The sequence below is a fragment of the Corvus brachyrhynchos genome, unplaced genomic scaffold (assembly GCF_000691975.1).
Source record: "Corvus brachyrhynchos isolate BGI_N302 unplaced genomic scaffold, ASM69197v1 scaffold209, whole genome shotgun sequence".
Lineage (NCBI taxonomy): Eukaryota > Metazoa > Chordata > Aves > Passeriformes > Corvidae > Corvus > Corvus brachyrhynchos.
Window position 1 is genome coordinate 2,624,254 of NW_008246056.1, and position 15,300 is coordinate 2,639,553.

General features: G+C 41.4%; 1 protein-coding gene across 1 annotated transcript; it reads right to left on the reverse strand.

The window, feature by feature from the left end:
* Positions 1-323: 323 nt before the first annotated feature.
* LOC103623399 (sulfotransferase 6B1) lies at positions 324-10,914 on the reverse strand. The gene is made up of 6 exons (XM_008642487.2): positions 10,759-10,914; positions 9,773-9,957; positions 8,593-8,719; positions 6,330-6,424; positions 5,107-5,293; positions 324-2,995 (listed from the first exon to the last, which is right to left on the reverse strand). Exons 1-6 carry the CDS (start codon positions 10,901-10,903, stop codon positions 2,877-2,879), a joined length of 858 nt encoding a protein of 285 aa, XP_008640709.1. The 5' UTR covers positions 10,904-10,914; the 3' UTR covers positions 324-2,876.
* Positions 10,915-15,300: the final 4,386 nt, after the last annotated feature.

The following is a 15,300-nucleotide window of genomic DNA, read 5'->3' on the forward strand; positions in this document are numbered from 1 at the left end:
TGTCCACAGCAGTTCAGGCTCAAGCTGGGGTCAGTCACCACTCACTGATCCTTCTGAGCAGTGAGGCCCAGCAGAAGCGTTTCTATTCATTAGATAAAGCTTGGTCTAAGAAGCTTGAAAATGGGATGAAGTATCACAGAATCACAGAATAAGCTGAGTTAGAAGGGACCCATTGGAATCAGGAGTCCAACTCCTGGCCTTGCACAGACACTCCAACAGTCCCACCCTGTGCATCCCTGAGAGCGTTGTCCAAAAGCTCCTGGAGCTCTGGCAGCCTTGGGGCTGTGCCCATTCCCTGGGGAGCCTGTTCAGTGCCCCAGCACCCTCTGGGGAAGAACCTTTTCCTGATATCCAACCTAAATCTCCCTGACACAGCTCCAGCTGTTCCCTGAGTCCCGTCCCTGGTCACCACAGAACAGAGATCAGTGCCTCCCCCTCCTCTTCCTCTTCGTGAGGAAGTTGTGGACTGCAGTGAGTCTCTCTCCTCCAGCTGAACAGACCCAAGTGCCCTCAGCCACTCCTCATTCACCTCATAGCCTTTTACCCAATTTAGACAAATATAAAACACTCCCATTCATTTCACTTAATGAACTTTAAGTTTTCCTGAATATATTTATCATGATCTACCTTTGGATTAATTCCGTTCTCTGAATGCTGCCTCTTAAAGGACCTGGAGCTACACTTGTCTGCTCCTGGAGTCTGAACAGATCTTATGGGCAGTAGTTCTGATAACTTGCAAACAAGCCCTAGTCCTGACTCGCCACATGAGTATATCAACTCTTGGAGCACTTTGTTCAAAGAAAGCACACATTTGATTTATAATGGAAGTCAAGAGGTTTCAGGGGATTTGGGGATAAAGCTGCAGGCAGTGCACGGCAATGTGGAGAACAAACTGGATCTGTGCCTTGCAGTGCCTCTGTACTGCTGCCCCTGCTGAGGAGCAAGGGAACTCAAGTTTGGGCTGCTTCAATTAGGCTGCTGTCATTGGTGTCAGAGCTTGGACAGCACAGAGACACATGGCCTAGCTCTGTTTCATTCACCTGCTGATTAAGTCCTGCTGTACCTTTTTTTTTTTAATTGTAATCTAGGTAAATCCTTAATTCAGCCAGTAGGCAATGCTGTAAACTGATTAATTCCTCATCTCCCCGAAGTAGCTAGGGAACTAACTGCTTTTTGAGCAACACACTGTTACCTCCCTGGCTGATGGGTAGGTTTAAATAATTTACCAAGCTTACCTTGATCCACAAGACAAGTCCTCATCCTGTCCCTTCACACACAGTTCCACGTTGTGAATATGATGTTGATGTAAATGGTGCTTTATGTGTGTGCATACAATGTGTGATGCAAAAGCTGCTTACAGCAGTCTTAGTGCAGCTATACTCCCTTGCAAACCTCATTTCCCCAAGGACCCTCTGGCTTTTTTTCCATACTCAAAGGGCCAGAAGACAATAAGTCTCTAAGTAAAATGTTCAAGCATTTTCATTAGCTGATCTCTTGGCACTTATTAATAGTGGAAGAATGACACCTGAAAGGAGGGCAGCAGTGGCATTCTGGGGGGAGAGTGAGTGATTTTAATGTCAGAAGAACAAAGTCACACATCAAATGGGTCATTTGCATAGACCAGGGCATCATCTCCCTCCAGCCGTGTTGAATTGGTAAATGACGAAGGACTTCACACAGGCTTTTCTCTCACTCTTCTCAGCACCATAACTTCTGTGTGGTTTGTGCAGGTGCAAAATCAGTACATGTTGATGCCAGCTTGCACAAACCAGGTATGAAATGAAAGGGCTGCCTGGCAAGTGTGAAGTGTGTGGCTGGAAAGAGATCAGTGTTGATGAAACAAGGCCCTACCTCAGCTATTCAGAAACAACCCACCCAGAGGAGGAGCATCCCTCACACACAGGAGTCAAAGCAGAGTCATGGTGCTTGTCTGCACGAGTTTCTTTTCAGTCAGCTTTTGTTATGATTGTTCTGCCTTGGAATGGTGTAGTTGGGTGGAACAGTCCCTGGGATGTGGACACAGACACCTGATTCTTGGAAAATCTGTCTTACCAGGGCAGAGGGAATAAATAAGTGGTGTTCAGATTAAGCTGTCTCTGAGTCGTGGTTTGGTTCTGTTGCACAAGGAGTGGGAAGTAAAATAGGTCTCATCAAAACACTGGGAACAGACATTTTTCAGGAAGAAAATCAAATGGAAAGGAAACACATTTATGGTTGCCCAACATGTGGTGCTGAAATTTATTTGAATTTTTATCAGTTGCATTTAAAACACAAAGACTCTCTGGTACCTAACCCAGAAATAAGTTACATCAGAGAACTACATACTGTTAAAAAAAGAAAAGAAAACAAAAGAAACATTTTTGTAAACAGACTTCAGATCTTCAAATGCTGCAGTTTTCAACTTAATTATCAATCACAATGTCCAATAAGATAGGCACTTCCAAATCATGGTGTATCACAGAAGGAGCAAGTCTGGGGTCAAATTTTTGATAATTTTCTTATTATGTGTTTTTAGATTTCTTATATATTCAGTTTCTTAGAAGTTTGTTTTTTGCTCTTCTCTTCATATTATCTTGAGTAAAATTCCTAATTCAGGTCTACTGAGTCTGTTCATATCCCCTTGGAGCAAAAACAATAAATAAATGATGAAGTAGATTTGGTTGTCAAACAGCTGACTCTGTGAAACCATCTACAACTGCCCTTTGAGAACTGAGTTAGTTCTGCATTGTGTCAGAACTTTCCTGTTCTCAGAAACTCCATGTTTACAATCCTTCCTATTGGAAGCATTATAAAGTGAATGGAGCACCCATTCAGAGCTTCCCCCCAACTGGTCTGTGTATATTTGTTGATAACTTGATATGGTTCTTCACGTGGACTCAAAATTCATAGATGAAACTGTCTGCCATCTTGCTGAGTTTCATTTTCTCATTAAATATCTCCTGAAACCTAATATTCTGCTTTGGAGTGAAGTAGTTCTTCCAATCACCAACAGCACCTAGGAAAGCAGGAACAGAAGTGAACAATATGTGGAGCAGAAAGTGATTTAAAAACAGCCTGATTTTGTTAATGTTGCAGTTGGCACAGATATTAATATATTCTTAACCACAGTCACTGTGGTAGGTCAAGATCACAATTGTTCTGGTGAAACTCTGGTAGAAGGATCTGGATCATCATCCATACAGGCTGATAAACCCCCATCCTCAGAATTGATTAGTGCCAGCAACACAAGTGGTGGAAGAGCAGCAGCTTTCCAAGGTGGAATTAGAGCTCCTGGTCATCTGGGCAGAGGGACATCTTGCCATGCCTTAGTTGAATGTAGGTAAAGGTCTCTGCCTGGGTTTTTTCACAGCCAGTAGAGGAATTATAGAATTACAGAATGGTTTGGGTTGGAAAGGACCTCATGGATCACCCAGTTCCGTCCCCCTGCCATGGGCAGGGACACCTTCCACTATCCCAGCTTGCTCAGAGCCCCATCCAGCCTGGCCTTGGACACTGCCAGGGGTGGGGCAGCCACAGCTTCTCTGGGCAACCGGTGCCAGGGCCTCACCACCCTCACAGGGAACCATTTCTTCCTCACATCCAATCTAAACCTGCTCTCTGTCAGTGTGAAGCCATTGCCCCTTGCCCTGTCACTCCAGGCTCTTGTCGAGAGTCTCTTTACTACATGGTCTTGTAAATAGTCTAAAAAATCACAGATTCATAAACCAGTTTGGGTTGGATGGGACCTTTACAGGTGATCGTAGTCACCATCTAAACTTATTAAATGAGTGGAAGCTGAAAAGCCACTGGCAAAAGAAGATTCCTAGAAAAGGAGCCCAGAATGGCCTGATGGATAAATCCCACCCTCACACCTGCTCCTAATCTCTAGGAATTTTTATGGATGAGATGTCCAGCTACTTAAGAGGGCAGTTAAGTACTTCTGGGTGGCCATGGACACTGGTGATCAGAAGAGTGTTTCAATGTTACCCAGTTCAAGCAGAAAGGAAATTGTTATTTAAACTGACACATTTTTATGAGACAATGCTTACAGTTTCCCCTCATGTGGATGCTCTAAAGACCCTGCATCCCAAACCTGACTAAAATAGTCATCCCATTTTCTGACTAAAATAGCAATCAGACAGAAAGGACAGGAAAAGAGAGCCTGAAGCATAATATATTCATATAAATCTTCTGCAAAGTGGCTGAAACTAGCTAAATGTCTGGGATTTGCATAGGAACTACTTGTAAGTGAAACTGTTGGGATTTTTCAAAATTTTCATCATATCTTTGTCAAAGTTCACTGACTTAGAAAAATGCATCTCATTTTTTTGTTTCTTTTTTATTGGCAGACTGTATGCTGTCATTTGTTTCTGCCGACTGGTAAAACCATCGTGAATTAACAGACGCTACCATTTCTCTGTTTATTAATTGAAACAACTCTTAGTTTTAAACTGCCAATTATTGTTCAAAAATTAACTAAATCAAGATAATCAAAATCCATGTGAAAACAAGGGGTTTGATTTGCTTGTTATCCAAAACTGTGGAAGCTTCTGAAATGCCAGAAGCAAGAAAACAGCTCCTGCGGGTATTTTAAAATCACATCTGAGCTAAGCACTGTGGAAGATTTTCCAGGGTCCGGAAGTTACCTATGACCATTCTTTTGTTGTTGTTGTCAGCATATTCCTTCCCCAGGAATATTTCAGTAAGATAAGGGGTGATAAGAGCAGTCTCATTCAGAAGGAATGTGTCTGGCTCTTTTTTATTCTAGTCAAGTAAGTGACCTTGGTGGGTGATATCAGAGAGACATGTTGTAAAACACTGAGGTGGTCAACTTTTAGATGAAAAAAAGACAGATAAAGAGTAATGCTGGGTGAACCTTTCGTTTTGGCTCAGCAGCTCCCACGGAGCAGTATGAGTCAGGCTGTAGTTCAGACCCCTCTGTGCTTCTCTAGTACAAGTCTGAATTTGCAGCCAGTGAACTTAGGAAGTGATTTTTAAGAGGGCTTCAGATTGAAGAATCCTGTCATCGCTTCCCAGAGCTGACCCCAAGACTCCAGGAAAGACCTGCATTGCAGCCTCTGTCTGCATTCCCACTCCTTCTGCTGGGTTAGGCACACAGGAATTTACCTTTTCGGAAGATCAGCTTCCTGTTGGATGTCAGAGCACACACGGTGTGAGTGGGATCACTGTTCTCCTTTTCTGTGTCATTCTTCATCTCTGAGAATGAAGACTTCTTGCAGATGTCTTGGATGTCGCTGTCACTGACGTTTAAACTCAGGAACAAAGTGATTTTCTTTACAACCTTAGGGAGATCCTGAGGTGTAAGAAAAAGACAGTGTTTATGTTTCTGGGTGGATTATCAGACTTCTAGCTGATTTGAAAAGGATCCCTTTTATTACATAATGAGCTTGTCACACGTTTATTTGCTTTCAGGCAAAGCTAAATATGTCATTGGAGTGTGCAGATGACAGGTGCAGTAAACCTGCTTCCCCTCTTAGCTGTACTCACAGAAATTAATAAATACAGAATATGTCATATCACATACAGTCACATTGTCAATTTTACCTCCCAGTTCAGGTAAAATGTTCTCCTGTCTCTCAGAATTACTTCACTGGAAATAGAGGAATACTCGAAGCCCAGCTTCCTGTGTAAGTAGTTTATTTCACTGGAGGTTCTATATCTAGAGATCTCACAAGGGACTCAGCATCCAAAATGGCTTGGTTTTATTCCTAGTAGTGGAATTTTTTTCCCCCAAAAAATGAAAATACCTATTTTCATGGAGACACTAGAAAGTGTTTTCTATTCACCTAAAATTCATTCTCTGAAAGCTAAGGTATGTTGATATTTTACTTTTTCTTTTTTAAGAATAGCAAATTGTCTGCATGATATTTTTCTTCCATCAAAATTGCTTCCCTACCCCTCCAGCCTCTGATTTTCTTTTTTATTGGGAACACAAGACCCAAACATGAGTAGTTCAGTTGTCTTACATCACTTTTGGAAAATTTCACCTGAAATGTCAGGCATGGCAATTAATGTGTGGCCCTCAGTGGATGTCCTTGGTTGGTCTTTCCATAGGACAAAAAAAGAAGAACTTGAAGTTCTTCCTAAGCCTGAGGAAAATTGTGTGAGTCCCATTCCTGCATCTAAGAAATGCAACTCTCACAGGATTTAATATTTCTGTAAGTTGTGCCATCAGAATTATTTCACTAATATAGAATTCTATGCAAATATAAAATATGTCCAAAGATATATATTCTCTTTTTCCTTCTTTCTCCTTTTTCATTATAACTTCCTCTTTGATGTTTTAAGGATGCTAATTTACAAGTAATGCCTCCTGAGAGCATATTTACCTTCTTCATGTCTTCATAGAACAAAAAGAGGATGTTTTTTTCATCTTCATGTTCTTCCCAGCTTAGGAAATGATCAAACCAGGATCCACAGACAACTGAAAGGAAAACCCATGTAAAAGAGATTCAGATAAACTTCAGTCATAAGTAACTGTGATGGTATCTCACTCATTTGGTGAATGATCCTTTTGTAATATGTACCATGTATTCCTCTAAAACAGAGACAGTTCTTTGTGTCAAGTGACTCAAACTTATAAAAGTAACATCCAAAGAGGTTTCCATTCTTCTTGGAATTTGTTTTCATACCAGATACTATGCTGAGATATGATTCTGTAGTGGAAAGAGGCTCCAGATCTAAGGAAAGGCCAATAATGAAGGAAAATGCACTGGCCTAACAAGATCTGAACATCTCACAGATGACTGCATGTCTGAGATGTGTCCCAGAGATAGGATCACCTCAGCAGGAGGTGAAATGAGCAGTCTGGTAAACGGAGCACACTGTTGTTACCTCTCTTTCATCCCAGCAGAAGGCAATCTGTATAATTTTTAAATGCTGAAGAAGAATTACATAAAGAACTTATGCAAAAGCCTCATCCAGCCAGTGACACAGATAAAGGGGTTTGTAGCTGATCTGTTTTGTCTGAACGTACCATTTGCTGAACCATGGGAACACAGCTGGATTTCAGCTTTCTTTTAAAAACCAAAATTCTGACCTCTCCATCTCAAAGGCAAGATGAAAACCTCTTGCAGGGCAATGAGAAGAGGCCTGAGCAGAGCAAGCTCAGCCAGCATTCTCCAAAGCTGTGACTTTGCTTTATAACCACCACCACCAGCATATTACTATCTTGTAATGGGCATCATTTTGGTCACAAACTGTGAGTTATAATTAAGTATGAATTATAATTAATAGCTATAATTAAGCTGGATGCTCCAGTCTGTAGCCCTCTCCAGCACATAAAGCAGTTTCTAAGTGCAAGGCATGTGTAAGGCTCCACAGTGTGCAATTAAACCCTGCTCCCCTGGCCAGCTACTCTGGGGATGTGGCCAGTGGTAGGACAGTACTGGTGACTTCAGGAAAGCCTTGGAGACTCCAGGGAATTCATTACAGTTGTCCCTGTGTGTCCTGGCCCTTGTTTTGGACTGATATTAACTCTGCAAGAGTACTGCAGGATTTGGATCAAGCAGCACAACCTTGAAATGTTTCTACCAGGAGTAAAATTTACCACCTTTCCCTCCACATCACCTCTTACCTACATTTCTGTTGTAACCTACATGGTTATCTATTCATGCCACACATAAGCACTTGGAAAATAGAAGGTGGCTAATAATTTACGGGTAAATAGGAGATGCTTTTAAAATTTAATCATTGAAACACAGAATGGTTCAGAGTGGAAGGGACCTTAAAGATCATTTAGTTCCAACAGAGCCCCATCCAACCTGGCCTTGAACAGAATCCTCTTTCCTTTTTTTCACTACTGTATGTTCAGAGTTGGTACTAAACAAGCCAAGATCCTGCAAATCACTGGAGCATGTGCCAGGGCTGCTCTGAACTCAGAACACCAGACGTGAGCCAAAGCTTGGAGGAAGCAGTAAACAAATCGACTTCTGGAGCTCTGCTGTGAGCCCATGATGACTGCAGTAGCACTTTTCTTTCGGTTTTCAAGCTGATCAGTCATTATTGCTGTTATCATCACTGTGGTGACACATGTCCTCAAAGGAGTAATAAAACACTAAAAATGGGAGTGCCCAACATGAACAAGGTCCTGTTGCCAGCTGCCATCCCACCACTCCTAAAAAATCTCCCTCTTGTCCTCGGTCTTTGGACCCCATTTCTGAGACAACACGTCAGGGAGAGTGTGGCTTCAGGAACGTGTCCAGGCTCCTTTGTTGGGCTGCCCAGGGCTGTCTCCCAGCCTGGAGAAGACACCAGACCTGCAGTCACAGCTGTCCCTGCAGCCTGGTGACAGTCACCTCACATGCCCTGTCACCAACCACCGCTCTGCTTGCCCAGGGCAGCAAAGAGCAGCAAAATCTGTGAAGAGCTGTTGTGCTGGAGTGATGCAGCTGCTTCTCAGAATGACTCCTTGCCGGGCTGAAGAGAGCATCCTGTTATTTGCTCTTGTTTAGCTTGGCATTAGAATTTATCCCCTCCAACCCCATATGGATAAAGAGTGCAATAAGGAGTTTTCACACAGTTCAAATTTCTTAACTCTTTCTGTGCACAATAAACTAACATGAACTGCAAGGAGAAAACATTTATCCTTACCATTGCCTTTTAAGAACAAGTCAAAGAAAGCAGGCCAGGTGTCTACAGTGGGAAGGTTTGGGTTATCTCTGTAGTAATGAAACATGGAAACTGCAGTGTCTTTTGGATTTCTGCTGATGTAGATCATCTGTAAACAGAGAAAATGTAGTTATTAATGATAATATCCTCCCTTTATTTTAGAGAAGCTCTGTGTGTAAATAGAGCATTGTCATAGGCAGTTTGCAGTGTCAAAACCTTTTCCTTTATGATTCCTCCTTCAGTGACCATGCCATTAAATTAGAAATGTTATTTATCTCTACTTAGTGAGGAGTCCATAGTGATTAGTAAACAATTCCATGTGGGCAGGTCTGTGTTTGACCCAGCTGGGTAATGTTTATGTTTTATGAAAGAGTCTGTGTTAACTTTAACCTTGAGTCAGTATATTATCTCATATATCTCACATATGAAAGCATTAAGTAATTAACATTCAAAGGACAGCTGTAAAACATAAATATTGGCCTTTCATTCAAATTAGCTTTGTCCCAAAAGTCTGGATCTGAGTGATCCTGAAATTTTTGACTTTTAATATAAAATCTGAGACCCAGAGCTTATTTTTTAAAGATCTCCCACATTAGCATGGGAGGAACTGGTCTAGTAAGTGTCCCTGCCCATGGCATGGGGGTTGGAATATGATGATCTTTATGGTCTCTTCCAATCTGGGTGATTCTGTGATTCTATGAACTCAAAACTGTGATCTGAATCTGCATCCCACATTTCATTTCTCCTCTGTTTGCCCAATACCTTTATGGGCTCTTCCCAAAGCTCCAGCAGGAGGGGCAGAGTACTTTTAATCCCAGAATAGCCTATAAGTACCCAAGATTTTCTAAGACAGTAGGAGATGGGGTCATGAGGACACCCCCATTCCTAATGGGAGATTTCTGATTGAAAGATGTTGATGTTCTGTGTGGTGCCTGGTGTAGAAATCACCCATGGGAGCAGTGGGGCAGGAGAAGAACCCAGTCCCTAGTCCGTCTCTGTTCCTGCTGCCTTCAACAGCTGGTCAGCTGTGTCTCCAAAATTCACAGCAAAACACTTCTAAAAACTGCAAATCATTCAAAGATTACTAAGGATAAAGAGGACAAAATAGATTCCTAGTAGACTTTCTACGAATTTTACTGCTTTGAGATCATTTTTGCCTTACCTTGCATTTCTTATTCTTAAAATTTGGAGGCAACATGTTGTAGTCTAAGTGTGTTGGGATGATTCTCTTTGATGAGAGTTTATTCAGCTCCTCCAGTTGGGAAATGTCTCCAAATTCAATGGGAGATGTTATTGTAACTTGAGTATTGTAAAGTTTTGTTATAACTCCTGCAAGCCAGTGGGTCCCTACAGAAATGTAATTTTAAGAAAACAAAACAAACAACCAAACAAAAAAGGATTAATATTTATTACTGTGAAACATGCATTGCTCACATGGAAACATCTTGCTAGTGAACAAGGTATATTTCTAATCCTCCAGATTCAAGAAACTACGTGACTAAATAATCCCATCGGCTCCAAATATATACACATTTAAAAAAATTCGGGCTGTAGATGAATTACAGTGTAACTCTGAGAGAAGTGTTAATATTGGTACCAAAACCATCTCATTAGACAAACTGCTGTCAGCTGAGAGGTGGCTACATTGTTTTTATAATTTATTTTAGAATAACCTGTTTGTTTGGGGTTTTCTTTCCTTACAGTAACTTGAGTCTGTATATTTGGAAAGTACTGATTGAGCTCCCCCTTGCTGTGTGCTCCTCTGTGCAAGAGAGGTGGGTGGAGAGAGGATAAGAAACTAATAAATGTACAGCCAAGAGCCACACAAATATCTTCATACAATTCTTGACTAATTGAATGTAGAAAGTCCTTGAGAAAATCTTGCAAGTGCAGATTTTGCTTACAGGTAAGGAATATTTATTTGCTTTCCAACATGAAAACACCTGAGATTATTTTCAGTTACAGAATCAAAATGTAAATGACCCATCTCTCTTGTAATCTGAACACTTACTGACAGAATAATATATTCACACACTCAAACATCCTTTCCTATTTCTTTCACACAGACATTTCCCAAGTAGTTTAAGCAGAGAACATGAAACACACACATGAGACTTCATGCAATTAACATTTAAAACTAGAACTTACCAGATTTGGGATAGGAAACCAGAAGGACATCATCTTCTCTAGCATCAAAAGTATCCAAGGATTTTAAAAGTTCTAGAGAAGACCTGGTGGTAAAGGGAATCCCCTTAAATGTGTGCAGGAGCTCTGCCTCGCTGGAGTTGGACATGGTTGCTTAAGTCTTGGGTTCCTGCAAATCAGATAACAGGGATATGAGGGGGATTTAAGAGTCACTTCTCAGTCAGATGGTTCAAAGTGACAAATTGAGACTGAGCAGCACAAACCTCATGCTTATATACTTTGCTACACACCACGATGCCTTATCAGATATTGATTTTTTTTTTTCAGGTAGTTGATAAAGGCAACTGAAATATTAGAGCTAACTTAATAAATAACTGAAATGCTGAGTCATGAAAAATGCATCCCATTTGTCATTTATTGGCTCTCCAGATAAAGAAATGAGGTAATGGTCAGAATGTAATTTTAAAAAAAATAGCGAGCATGAACATTACATGGTGCCTTAAAGTACGCTTAATAAGATTATTCTGTAAATTATACTTTGTTGGAAACTATTCTTACCTTCCAGGGGAAAAGCTGCATCTTAAAATAATTTTGATTATTAGAAAAACAGTGTCTTATTTTATGCGAATTAATTTTTTTGTTTGTTTCATTTTATCAAATATACAACAGCTTGACAATTCAAAAGTGCAAATTGATTCCAAGTGCTTGAATCTTGTGATGTTAAGGAACCAGTGTTTTGAAGATTTTCTGATTTCAGCCTGAGGAATCTTGAAAACAGAGGCACTTAGAAGCACAATCATTTTTTAAGATGTTATATGTCTCTATAAGAAGAGTATAGGCAAAAAAAAGTCACAAACTGAAAACAGATATTTAAATAGATGTACTATATAGATATTTAACATGGGCTTTAATCCTGCGTGTTTCATGACCAGAAGTGGTTGAAGACTTTGAAATCTTTCTACAGAATATGCAGATTTATCAAAATAAAAGTCATTTGCAGGAAAGAGGCAGTTCTCCATTAATAAGGTGGTTTCAAATGTATTTTTTGGAAAAAAAAATTGAATCTGTGGAAATTATCATTAATACTTTTCAGACAGAAAGCTCCACTTTTGTTTAATGTGACCTGAAGCAATGCGAATGTATCACAGTAAAATAAATAGTTATGAACCAAAACATTTTAGACTGTTTAGTATTTTCAATTTTCCTTTCAATGGCCACAAAGTAATTCACTCTTTTTTTACATTCTTTTCTTCAAAAATCCAGTAGCTTCACCCTTCCTGTTGAAAGACTCCCTCAATTTATTCAGCCAAGGCCCTTCAGTACCTTCAACTCAAGAACCTCCATGCAGATCTTGGTTTAAAATGAAGCAGTGCTTTGGGGATTTTCCAGCCTTACCAATGTTCTTTTTTTATCAAAAATAACAACTTGGGTTTGGTCAGAGGAGCTGATTCCCAGATGTACTCCCATGAGCCCTGGTGAGAAGTTAATAAATAGACATATCCTTCCAAGAAACACCTGAGCAGCCAGGATTGATCACAAGGAGTAAGGACACTTACCAGCTTCTAATCCAATCTCAAGGAAAGTCAGCAATGTAAAATTGATTTTTTTTCCCCCTTTTCCTTTCTCAGCCTCGAAGAGAAGTGATCTTCTCACCTATAAAATTGCCCTTAAAGAGTTATTGCCTGCAGAATGTGCCCTGTGCCATCAGCAAACTCTGAATTCCACTCATGCAGGTCCAAGTGGCATTGAAAATCATGGAAAACATGCTCTGGAAGGATGTTTCCTGTCACTAAGGATGAGAGGTGATGGGGAATCTTTCCGGGGGGGGTACAAGAAACACTTGGATCCTGGTGCTCAGGTAGGAATTAGGGGATCTCTCAGAGGAGCTCAACATTTTCCTCTGCCTCCCAGGCTGAACACCTAAGCCACTGCTTCCTACCTTAAGGTGTAAATACTCAAAATCTATCCTCTGTCAGCAGATTTCACCATGGTTACTTCAGGTATACAAAGTATGTCCAAAGGCTTAAAAAACCCCTGTTCCTGTGTTACTCTGAATGTCTGTATTCATTTGAATACAGGGATTTCCCCGGTTTATTTTGCAAGTCATAATTCCAGTTATATGCATGTAGCACAAGCTAGTAAAACTTTATTTCCTTGGCCTGGCAGAAGTAATCTCATCGTAAAATGTTTTGCATATTTACCATGCTTATTCTCTTTCGTTTCCTCCTGCATTCCTGTTATGTTTTGAAGCAGCACATTTGCCTCATCTAATAACTTAGACCTGAATTAATCATTCACAACAGAAATTGCTAACGTGTAGAACAGAAGCAATACAGTAGCAGAAAAATCCCAGTTCTCTGAGCTCATTTCAGTTGCTTTTTTTTTAGTAGCTTGTCTTTTCAGTGTGCATAATGGCAATCCAGGGGAAATGAAGCTGAAATTTGTACTCCCCAAATGATGCCTATACTTGGAAAATAAGGCCTATCCCTGTGAGGGAACAGTATCCTGAATTGCAATAACTTAAGGGACAAGAGAATATTCAGCAGCTTGCAGGAAAAAGCTGTTATTAAAACTATGCTAACTACATTGCCATAAAAAAGTACATTATTATAGCTACATTATACAAAGAGAGCACAGGTGTAAAGACTGTGCCAAACCCACCATCCAACTTTGATTTTCTTCTTTATCAATACATATATGTCTATGTATATATGTGAACATGTATATACAGACACACCAGTACTGCAGTACCTATTGCCTGATCTCTGCACCAGGCTCTGAGGAGCTTTTCCCAGCATCAAGTTCTCCTTGTCCTGGTCCCTGCCATCCATACTGATGGAGTGCACAGGTTACCAGCAGGTTTCACAGGTATTTGCTTGCCAGGGAGCAGCGCAAAACTTGGATTTTGGGGGTTCTTTATGATTTGAGCAAATACAGCTGGGCAGTTGGACACTGCTTCAGTCCAGCTCTGCCTGTCTCCATGTCTGACTTACCTTCTCCCATCTATATCCTTGTCGGGTGAGCAATTTCTTTCTTTTTTAATGGCTTTCAAATTTCAACTGTTCTGTTCTTGCCTCTGCCCTGCAAGCTTCAATTCACCCTCCTCTTCTCTGCTTGATAAAAGGCAGTACCATGTATATCTCCTTCAGCTGAAGATTTCCCAGCTGAGGCCAGTCTGTTCCCCTCCAAACCCCTCTCAAGGCAGCACATGCTAAAAAGATATTGTGATATTGTGGAAATATGCAGGCAAAGCCACGTGGGTTGGTTGCACAAATGAAAATTTGCGTGTACATCCACAGGGTTTGGAGTGGTTTTAGCTAGAACTTTCAAGCATCAGGTTCCTCAATTTTTAAATGTCCTAAAGTTGTGAAATATTTCAGTGTTGTCTTAATGAATGGAGTGGTAAAACTGACGTGGCCAAGAACTGAAATGCCTCCACTTCATCATTGTTTCAGGTCTGATGAACCCACATGTCCCTAAATGACAAAGGATTTAGCTTCACCTGATGCACCTGGGAGAAGAATTTCACTTGAAGGGCTTCAATGAAATCCCTATTTATTTTAATGTTACAATTGAAGTGTCTTGTCTAAGTTTATGGCCAATGGCTGTTTAGTAGAGACAGCCTGCAAAATATTGGATGTGAGTCGACGACGAGTGCTCGGACTGTTTGGGAAGTTAGGGCACCTCAGTGTCTGGACGCTGAGAATTTAGGAACCTAACCAGGGGCTTCTGTGTAGTTCTAAAGAAACTCAGTTGCAGGATGGGTGTAGGGCTGCCCAACACATCAAGACTCCTGTAACTCTCCCTCTGTGTACTCTGAGCTGGTCCCAGCTATCAGGAAGTGTGACTTAGCCAAGGCTGCTTTACTGGAACGGGCTGTACTGGATCCCTGCACACTTCCAACAGCAGTTCTCTTCCTGGCAGGGCTTCCCTGCAGTGTCAGAGTGCTTTCAGAGAAGCCTCCCTTCATTAACCTGTAGGTCAGCACTAATCAAGAGCCATGAGTTGACAACTCGGAGTTCAGAAGTCTCTGACTCCACAGGCACTGCTGTGTGAGGCAGCTCCGCCTGCGTTTAGGTAACGCTCCAAAGGAAGCCAGCCCTCTGTGCAGAGTCATGTTGCGTTTATGGCACGGCAGATTACGAAGTTCCCTGATCTTCCTCCATCCCTCTTAGCACAAGTCATTGCCCGAGGATGCTTTGTGCCACACGCACAGTTGATAGAGCTAATCAGAACAGTGCCACTGCTGCCAGCAGGGCACTGCCCTGGCACCGCAGGCAGGCAGTGCCACCGCTCAGGTCACCTCTATCTCTCCTGCCCTGCAGCTGCACATGACAACACCTCCGGGGCATAAACACACACGGAATGAGGACATGAAGGGATGGCAGGGGGACAAGTGGGCAGAAAAGAAAATCAAATGAGGATTTTAACTTCCACTGGTCCAAAAAAAGATGATGCTGTGTGCATGCAGGTGGGCTCAGCCAGGTAAGCCCTCTCCCTTTTTTGTCAGGGTGGAGTGGCCTAGGGGAATTCCTGGGAATCCAG